General features: G+C 43.1%; 1 protein-coding gene across 2 annotated transcripts in view; it reads left to right on the top strand.

Annotated features, from left to right (window-relative positions):
• Positions 1-2003: 2003 nt before the first annotated feature.
• UBXN7 (UBX domain protein 7) overlaps positions 2004-10914 on the top strand; it is a 50509-nt gene continuing 41598 nt past the window's right edge. For both annotated transcript variants that reach the window (XR_012883115.1, XM_075861228.1), the window contains exons 1-3: positions 2004-2363; positions 5820-5967; positions 8902-8966. Coding sequence is in view for 1 of the 2 variants with exons in the window: in XM_075861228.1 (XP_075717343.1) it covers positions 2306-2363; positions 5820-5967; positions 8902-8966 (271 nt within the window). In the remaining variant the exon portion in view is untranslated. The remainder of the gene's footprint in view (positions 2364-5819; positions 5968-8901; positions 8967-10914) is intronic.

Raw genomic sequence — 10914 nt, 5'->3', positions numbered from 1 at the left:
AACAGCTGTGTGATTTCAGCCGTTACGGACGTGTACGTGTGAACATACCCTAACACTAGTTTATGCGACTAAAAATAGTTGTGCTGTCACAGCAGCTTACCAGAGTGATAGATATTTGTGATGTCATAGTATCTTACCTGTCAAAAACCCACTTGTGATGTTACAGTGGTTTACAAAACTTTAACATACTTGTGATGTCACAGTAGCTTACCTGTCAGATGTCCTCGAGGTTGTGATGTTACAGCTGACAGAAACACAGTTGTGATGTCACGGCAGCATAACTAACAATAACACGCTTATAATGTCACAACTAGTTGTGATCCTCAGAAAAAGCGTGGTTGAACAGCAGCACACGTCTCCCAAATTTCAATCAATATGTTCTTTTATTGGTCAAACATCCAGTAAAAAATGGCAACGTTTCGACTCGTGACAAGTGGAGGGTCTTTCTCAAGGCTTGAGAAAGACCCCCCACTTGTCACGGGTCGAAACGTTGCCATTTTTTACTGGATGTTTGACCATTAAAACAACATATTGATTGAAATTTGGGAGACGTGTGCTGCTGTTCAACCACGCTTTTTCTGAGGATTACATTACGTCAAACTGGGTCTGTCTGATCTTACAGCGTGTCACCGCTCCTGATAACGGGATTTGTGCTGCTTCGAATATTTTATTTTTTTAACTAGTTGTGATGTCACGGCATCTTACAAAAGTGATACACCTTTGTGATGTCACAGTATGTTATCTGTCTAAAATCCTCTTGTGATGTGACATAGGTTTACCTCACTTTAACCTAGTTTTGATATCACAGCAGCTTAACTAACAATAACACTCTTAATATCGCAACTAGTTGTGATGTCACAGCATCTTACCAGAATGATACACATTTGTGATGTTACAGTATGTGACCTGTCTAAAACCCACTTCTGCTGTCACAGCAATTTACTTCCCTTCAACACACTTGTGATGTCACAGCGATTTACCTCACATTAACACACATGTAAAGTCACAAAAGCCATCAGACGTTTACCAAACTAAAACCAACTTATGATTTCACAGCAGCTTACCAGAAAGAAAGACATTTCTAATGTCACAGTTGCCTTCCAGACATAAACTATTGTGATATCACAGTACCTAACCCTGGAGCAAACACCAACAGAGGCCTTCTGTACAAGAACTTAATATGGGCTCCATGATTTCCAACTGCTAATTTGAGGAAAGCGGCCGCTAGCCATAGACCACCTCATACATAGTTCTGTATATCCCACACAATCTACCAGTAATTGCGAGACATAGATATGAAGGAGTGTAACCCTTCACGTCATCTAATAGACAGTGAGAATTTTTTTTAGGGTAACAGTGCGTCCCCTTATTGACTATTGCTCTAACTTCCGGATTCACATTTTTAAAGGGATAAGCCATCAATATCAGATAGCTGGAATCCCACATCTGTGATCCTCGCTAAACGCTAGAACGAAGTGGAATCGGCGCTAGGAAAGCACTGTGCATCTTCGATTCCTGGCAGCTCTACTCGTCTTTTTCCAGACGGCCACATAGACAGCCATTATAGTAGTAGAGCTGCTGTCACTTCGTTCTAGCGATCAGTAGTGGTCGGATCCTAATATCCTAGTTATGCCGCCAATGTCTATGGAAAGCACTTTGAGGGTGCTTGTAAGAAAAATAAACTTTTTCAGGCATGCAAAATTCCTTAATATAATCAGCTGATGATGTGCACCCCTATTATATGCACCAAGTTATAATGAATCATAGATAGATATATCTACATAATATAAACCAGACTGACACCGAGCAATTAAATAAATTAATCATTTAAAAAAATTCAAATAATAAAAAAAAAGGAACATTTAGCAGCTCGTTTGCCAAACTCTCAAGAGATTGTTTTGTACTGGCCTAGCAATAAAGCTTGTTTGGTCTATCTACGCATGCGCAGTCCGACGAGATCATACATGAAATAACAGAGGAGAACACGGTACTTCACAGACGGCCCTAATGGTCTCCAAAAACATGGCCGCCGGCTTAGCCTGTACAGCTTTCAACGTTCTGTATACTGTCTGCAACGTTCCAGGGCCAATGCCTACATTCCATTAGAACATAAATCCTATTCTGCGGAGCTTCCCGATATCTCCAGCTGTATGGAGAATATTGTAGTATGATACAAAAAAAAAAGGAACATACATTGATAGGGTATATTTACCTCTAGTGTTCACATCTGTACGGAGATGAACGAACTAGGTGGTGACGGCTCAGGCAGTGACGTCGGCGGTTGTTGTTGTTTGGCGCGGAGAAGATGGAGGCGGATGGCGGGGTCGCTGCCCAGTTGTTGAGGGAGTTCATATCTATTACGGGTGAGGGGAAGTGCAGCGGGCGTGTGACGGGGTGTAAATGTATTATGCTCTTCCTGTATGTCGGGGCTGCCAGGGCCCGGTGCTGATCAGAGTGGCCTGGGTGCCAGTGGGGAATTTCTCTACAATGACTGACTGAGCAGTATGATGTTATGGGGAATATCTACCAATCCTGTAGCACAAAAAACAATATCTGAAGCGGTTATAAGGGAGAGCAATGGTTGTGAACATTGTGTGACCTCTACTATGGGTTAGAATTCAGTTCACATTTCGTTTTTAATGTACGTCTGAGGTATATGGCAGGGTATGCCCTGACGTAAACCCTGCAGTGCCCATAGCCCCGCATACACCAGAAGCGTGTTTTCTTTTTTATTGGCATATACACTGGGCCGGTATGCGTTGACTTACCCTTTTCAATGTTTAGAAAAGCGTGGTCTACCATGCTTCTCTATGCAAGTGTGGCACAGCAGAAAAAGAAAAACGTATATACCATGTGCGATGTGTTTTTTTTTACAATGTAAGGCCCCATGCACACGACAGCAAAAAACCTCCGTTTTTGCGGACCGCAATTGCGGTCCGCAAAAACGGAGCCATTCACTTTCATTGAACACTGACACCTTTCCGTAGCACTACGGAAGGGTGTCAGTGCCGTGGAAATGTTCCGGGAATTATGGAACATGTCCGTTCTTTCGCATTTTGCGGGCTGTGCTCCCATACTTTGTATGGGAGCACGGCCCGAAAATGCGGCTGTCAGTCAGCGGCCGGCCGTGCACGCAGTAGCGGGCCGTGATTGCGGGCACGGTCGTGTGCATGGGGCCTTAGTCAATGACCACTGTAGTCTATAAAATGGCACATGTTGGGGGGCACTCTTGGCGGGCGCACACCTCCGACTGCCTGACAACCAAAACGTGCTCTAGGCATAACATTAACTTTTGTTGGCATTAACATTATTGTGCAAAAGTTGCACTCTTGTGTACATTTCATATAGTGGTAGCGCTCTCTGTTTTTTTGGTTTTTTTTTAAAGGAATTGTCCACTTTTGTTTGTTTGTGTTAATTCATTTATAGAGGCACGTCATACAGATTTCTAAAATACATGTATTTAAAACTCCGCTCACATATCTTTCTTATCAGTGCAGTTGCCTTTGTCTAAAAAAACAAAACAAACCCAAAATGGTATAGTCCATAGAAATACGTCCATAGGATAACTGAATGGATTAAAGATGGCGTCAGTCATGTGACCCCTGGCATTCAGGTAACACTGTCCAGGTATAGAACAGGGGAATAACAGATTATTGAGGAGCAGAAATTATAAAGTATTTCTACCTACAGCAAAATCTCATCTATGTCTGTCAGTGTCTGAGGAGCAGCGATTACATTCTTCTCACTTCTCCTCTGTGTTCTTTTTTTTTTTAAATGTAATTTTATTAACAACATCTCATAAAGACAGGCAGACATTTTATAAATCTAGAGACCGTAAATATTCATCACTATTTCACCATTAGCCGTATTCACTTAATGGAGTTCTACGCTGGGTGATTATCGGGCAGACGAGTGTTCATATAACGGTCGTTGCCGATAATTGGCCTGTGTAAACGGCGGCGATCAGCGGATGAACGAGCGAACTCTCAATCATCTGCTGATCATATCGGTTTAAATAAGTAAAATATTCTCGTTGTCGGCTGCACACCCCTCTGTGTAAACAGGAAGACGCGCTGCCGACATGATAACGTATGAGGATGAGCGAACGGAGTAACGACCGCTCATCCCCATCCTTAGCGCCTTGATCGGTCGCTGCATCGGCCGGTGTAATAGGGCCTATAGTCCATGAACGTGTCCCCTGTGGACCTAACACATGTATGTCATGTAACCCTGTTAGTACCTGAAATTTGAGGGTCACATGACCGATGCCATGTTTAGTCATATTCATTTAGCCTGCGGATACATTGCACAGTACAAATCTGTGGGTTATACCATTCTACTGTTAAGAGACGGGGGTCAACTGTACTGTTATATAAGAAAATGTGAGCAGAATTTCTAATACATGTACATTAGAAAATGGTGTTATTTCCTATTCTACAATTTTTTTAATGAAAACTGGACAACCCCTTAAGGCTGGGTTCACACGACCTATTTTCAGACGTAAACGAGGCGTATATGTCTGAAAATAGGGCTACAATACGTCGGCAAACATCTGCCCATTCATTTGAATGAGTTTGCCGACGTATTGTGCAGACGACCTGTTATTTACGCGTCGTCTGACAGCTGTCAAAAGGACGACGTGTAAAAATACAGCCTCGTCAAAAGAAGTGCAGGACACTTCTTTGGACGTTTTTGGAGCTGTTTTCTCATAGACTCCAATGAAAACAGCTCCAAAAACGGACGTAAAAAACGGCACGAAAAATGCGAGTTGGTCAAAAAACGTCTGAAAAGCAGGGTCTGTTTTCCCTTGAAAACAGCTCTGGATTTTCAGAAGTTTTTGGTCACTACGTGTGCACATACCCTTAACGTTGAGACTATATGATGTAAACAATGACCGTCCGGAAACAATGGACCAGTCCGCATAGTGGCTTTTAGGGTATGTGCACACACACTAATTACGTCCGTAATTGACGGAAGTATTTCGGCCGCAAGTCCCGGACCGAACACAGTGCAGGGAGCCGGGCTCCTAGCATCATACTTATGTACGACGCTAGGAGTCCCTGCCTCGCTGCAGGACAACTGTCCCGTACTGTAATCATGTTTTCAGTATGGGACAGTTGTCCTGCAGCGAGGCAGGGACTTCTAGCATCGTACATAAGTATGATGCTAGGAGCCCGGCTCCCTGCACTGTGTTCGGTCCGGGACTTGCGGCCGAAATACGTCCGTCACTTACGGACGTAATTAGTGTGTGTGCACATACCCTTAAAGGCAAGCACAACTTATTGGCCCTCCAGACTATATGGCCCCTTACTTGGTATCTTACATACCGGATGTATTCGCAGTCCCACTCAGGCAAGCAGGACCATTGCCGTTGCACAACACTTTCATCTGTTGGACTCCCTAGGTTAAATGGGTCTCTCCCAGTGATTGATTCCATAGGTTCTCCTTTAAAAACCATCTTACACATACAATCAATCTATATAATCCATATCGTAACTTGGTAAACACATGACTTCTCTTGTATGGATCCTGAGTTGCATCCTGTATGATACGCCAGAGCTCCATTCACAACAATGCAGGCTTCAGAGCCGCAAAGGATTTTCCAGACATTTAAACATTAAATGTATGGGTTAAAACATCAACAACAAAAAAAGTTGTGCTTGCCTTTTAAAGCTCCTGCGCTGACGGCTGCCTCGATTCCTGCAGGTCATTGATTACGCCATGCCTGCCAAACACTGGCTGCAACGGTGACATCCATGAGGTTGACACGTCACTATGAAATGGCATTCAGCACTATTAACAGATTTGTTTTTTTTTAGGGGCTAGTGAAAGTGTTGGCAAACACATGTTAGAAGCATGCAGTCAGAATTTAGAAATGGCTGTCACAATGTTCCTGGATGGTGGTGGTATTGCAGAGGAGCCCAGCACAAGTTCTGCGGGGGCATCCACAGCTCGTCCTGCTGCAGAGTAAGTAAATAAAAAAAAATTTGGGGAGAGGGAGGCTTTCTAGCTTTGCCCTAGGAACATACAATGCATGCGGAAAGTCCTTAGACTCTTTATTTTTTTTTCCACATTTTATTATGTTGAGGCCTTGTGCTAAAATAAAATAAAAATTCAAGTTCCCCCCCCCCATCATTTTGCACTCAATACCCCATAATGACAGAGTGAAAGCAGAATGTTAGTAATCTTTGCTAATTAATTGAAAAGGAAAATCTAAAATATTGCAGTGACATAATAAAGACCCTTTACTCAGGACTTAGTTGAAGCACCTTTGGCAGTGATAACAGCTTCCAGTCTTCTTGGGCATCATGCCACAAGGTTTGCACATCTGGTTTGGGAATTTTCTGCCATTCTTCTCTGCAGATCCTCTCATGCTTTCAGGTTGGATGGAGACCGTCGGTGGACAGCCATTTTCAGGTCTCTCCAGAGATGTTCTATTTGGTTTAAGGAGGCTCTGTCACCACATTATAAGTGGCCTATATTGTACATAATCTGATCGGCGCTGTAATGTAGATGACAGCAGTGTTTTTTATTTAGAAAAACGATCATTTGAGTTAATACCTATTTTAGATTTATGCTAATGAATTTCTTAATGCCTTGGCGTGTTTTATTTTTTCACCAAGTGGGTGTTGTACAGAGGAGTGTATGACGCTGACCAATCAGCATCATACACTTCTCTCCATTCATACATTCAGCACATAGTGTTCTTACTAGATCACTATGTGCAGCCACATACACACACAGTAACGTTACTCAAGTGTCCGGAGAGTTAATAGACATCACTACCAACCAGGACGTGATGTCTATTCAGAATCGAAAAAACTGATGTGCCTAAGGCACACTGAAACCCAATTTCCCAACTACTAACTAAATAATGATAAAATGTAACTTTTATTGTTATACTATTAAGATGTCCATGGACAGACACAATGAGTTAAAATATCTAGCCAATGTCAGCTAGCACACGCTCTATATGAACTCTGCCTTCACTGTGGCAGGATAGAGTGATGAGTAGGAGAGTGTAGATGTTTGGAACAGCAGCTGCAGACTGCTGAACATGCGTGGATATTACAAGTATACGTGCTATAGAGGCTAGCATGACACGGCTGTTTAAAAATATCTTAGCCCCAGCGACATGTTTCGCTGTAAACACAGCGTCCTCAGGGGATCAAAATGGGGCTAGTGAGCGGGCGTTCTGGTTTCTGCTCCTTTAAGGTCTCGGGTGTGTGTCACACAGGAATCACCTGTGTGAGGACCAATGGGGTTCCCTGTCTGGTGGCGGGCCTTCGTGCAACAAGATTTGCATAAAGATTAGCCAATCAGGAAAGTATATACAAAGGCCAATCGATATGCGCCGGATGCACATGCACATAGTGTCCCAGACTGGACTTAGCCGATTTTTGTAGTTCGAAAGGCGAGTGCGCATGTCGGGGCACTTTGAATCTACAATGCTGAAATTGTTCCAGTGAATTCCAGGTAAGTAATATGTAGGTGCCAAAAAGGGACAAGTACCTGATTAGAATCCAAGGTACCATCTCTACAGAGATGGTAACATATTGCACTATATGTTAACCGATGTACTATAAATTGAGATTTACTCACGTAATATGTGCGGCCTCCGGAGCGGAGCCGTAGCTAGATGTGGCAGATCGCACCTATTTCAAATAGCTGACACCCACCAAAAGTCGATGGTCCAGCGCAGTCAGGTTTAAACAGAACGTAGTTCCAATTTTATTTGGATACTTTAAAACAAGATCATTCCCGAATGTAAGGGTGAAAATGTAGGTAAGGTGCCTACGCGTTTCAGACGTATACCACGTCCTTCCTCATGGCTTTAATGCGCCTTCAATGGCCAGGATCGGAGGCAACTCCCAGCCCAACCATTCAACCCTTCAGATGCTGCGGCAGCTGAGAGGTTAGACCGGGTGAGGGCAGTGATGGAATGTTCACACAGGGCGGATTATCTGCGGATTTTGTCCAACAGATTTAATTGAAAAAAATCTGCAGAATCTTACTGTAGCAGCAGAGTGGAGGAGATTTCACACGCTGCAGAAAAAAATCAGCTGAGAAAACGTTCATGAATTAACCTGCGGTGCTTTTTTTTTTTTTTTTTTTTTCTTCAATCCGCAGCATGTCAATTTATGCTGCGGAATCGCTGATCTTTTGTTTCCAGTTTCCCCATTAAATTCAATGAGGAAGTAAAACCCTCAACAAATAGCAAATATTGCGATTTTTGCAGCGGAAAAGCTGCTACTGCGCCACAAAAATCGCAGATCAGGAAAAAAAATGACTTTCTTTTGCCTCAAATTAATACAAATGCCAATACTTGCCACCTGGGCGTTTGTAATAGCAACGCGTCCCTCTGTTCTTCGTGCAGACCGGCCTCCTGGGATGACGTTTCATCCCATGTGACTGCTTCAGCCAATCACAAGCTGCAGCGTCATCACAGAAGGCTAGGCTGCATGCAGAACAGAGGAATGCGTCGCTATGACAACGCCTGGGGGTAAGTATTGGCATTTTTTTTCCCAGCGCTGTTTTCAGCAGCAGAGATTCCGCACCAAAATCTGCACCACAATTGGGTGCGGTTTTTCAGCCAGAATTCCTTGCGGGTTCTAGGGTGGAGACATTGCGTGCTTTTACGCCGTGTATCTGCCCTGTGTGAACGTACCCGATGTGACCCATTCCCCTGCAGCGCCACCACAGGGGAAATTAAGCATTGCACAGGGCCCATTCACATCAATGGCATGTGTATTAATGCAGTACAGGTCCAGACAGAGCCCGTGGACTGGCTCGGTGCTGTTGTTTTGACTAATGCGAGTAAATACACTGTTGTGGACTGTGATTGGTGTCAGAACTTTTATTTTCCTGTATTGGCATGTGATGTGTTGTCTTTTGTTTCAGAGATGATGTTCGAGCCCCAATACCACAGAAACAAGAAATCCTTGTGGAGCCAGAAGTCTTCGGTGGTAAGAGCGTTGATTGTTTGCGGTTACCTGGCATGGATGTGTCCCTTGGGGTTGCGGCAGACTTGTTTACGTAGCTGGTAGTGTGTACAAGCTTGTGTTAGTGGAGAGTACTATTACTTTCTCAAACATTCAATGATCGCAAGCAGTTCTACTGGTTATTGTCTGCAACTGTTGTCCACCTGAGTGGGTGTAATCTGGAATTTATAAACACGGAAAAAGTTGATTTGATGTATAGCAACCATCGAAGGGCCTGACACCGTTTTGAGGAGTGCCTTTGATATTTTGTTAAAGAAGCTCTGTCACCAGATTATAAATGTCCTATCTCCTACATAATCTGATCGGCGCTGTAATGTAGATAACAGTGGTTTTATTTTTGACCAAGTTATAAACCATTTTAGATTTATGCTAATTAGTTTCTTAACCCGTTAGTGACCGGCCCATCGTGTTTTTACGTCGGTCACTAACGGGCCTTATTCCGATGCCATAGACTTTTTACGTCGCGGCATTGGAATAAGTGGACAGAGCAGGGAGCTGTCAAATCTCCCTGCTCTCAGCTGCTAGAGGCAGCTGAGGGCTGGGGGCGTCCCTGCTCTGCCGTGTGAGATCGATATTGGTATCGATCTCACCCGTTTAACCCCTCAGATGCGGTGCTCAATAGCGAGCACCGCATCTGAGTGGTTTTGGAGAGAGGGAGGGAGCTCCCTCTCTCTCCCACCGACACCCGGCGATACGCCGAGTGTCAGTGTCTCCCATGGCAGCCGGGGGCCTAATAAAGGCCCCCAGGTCTGCCTGTAATGACCTAGCAGATGCCTGTCCGTTTTAAACGGACAGGCATAATACACTGCAATACAGAAGTATTGCAGTGTATTATAATAGCGATCGAAGAATCGCATATTATAGTCCCCTAATGGGACTAGTAAAAAAGTAAAAAAAAAAAAGTAAAAGTTAATAAAAAAAAAATGTGAAAAAAACACTTTTTCCCCTTACAAACTGCTTTAGTATTAGAAAACCAAAATAAAGTTAAAAAGTTACACATATTTGGTATTGCCGCGTCCGTAACGACCCCGACTATAAATCTATTACATTATTTAACCCGCACGGTGAACGCCGTAAAAAATTAAATAAAAAAAGATGGAAAAATTGCTGTTTTCTGTGAATACTGACTTTAAAAAAAATGTGATTAAAAAGTGATCAAAAAGTCGCATCTACTCCAAAATGGTAACAATAAAAACTACAAGTCTTCCCGCAAAAAAAAAGCCCTCATACAACTGCATCGGCGAAAAAATAAAAACGTTACGGCTCTTCAAATATGGAGACACAAAAACAAATAAGTTTGAAAAAAAAAGCGTTTTTACTGTGTAAAAGTAGGAAAACATACAAAAACGATACAAATTTGGTATCGTTGCAATCGTAACAACCCGCTGAATAAAGTTATTGGGTTATTTATACCACACGGTAAACGGCGTAGATTTAGGACGCAAAAAAGAGTGGCGAAATTTCAGATTTTTTTCTATTCCCCCCCCCCCCCAAAAACGTTAATAAAAATTAATCAATAAATAATATGTACCTCAAAATGGTGCTATTAAAAAATACAACTTGTCCCGCAAAAAACAAGACCTTATACAGCTATGTCGACGCAAAAATAAAAAGGTTATAGTTCTTGGAATGCGACGATGGAAAAACGTAAAAAATGGCTTGGTCATTAAGGTTTAAAATAGGCTGGTCATTAAGGGGTTAATAGACAACTGGGCGTGTTTTTACTTTTTACCAACTGGGCGTTGTACAGAGAAGTGTATGATGCTGACCAATCAGTGTCCTACACTTCTCATTGTTCCAGCCCATTGTTAGGCCTCATGCACACGACCGTAAAAACTCCCGTTATTACGGGTCGTAGTTACGACCCGTAATAACGGGCTCATAGACTTCTATTGGCGACGGGTGCCTTCCA

The sequence above is a fragment of the Rhinoderma darwinii genome, chromosome 4 (genome assembly GCF_050947455.1).
Source record: "Rhinoderma darwinii isolate aRhiDar2 chromosome 4, aRhiDar2.hap1, whole genome shotgun sequence".
Lineage (NCBI taxonomy): Eukaryota > Metazoa > Chordata > Amphibia > Anura > Rhinodermatidae > Rhinoderma > Rhinoderma darwinii.
Note: the sequence above shows the minus strand (reverse complement) of the source record. Positions and strands in the feature narration are given on the sequence as shown.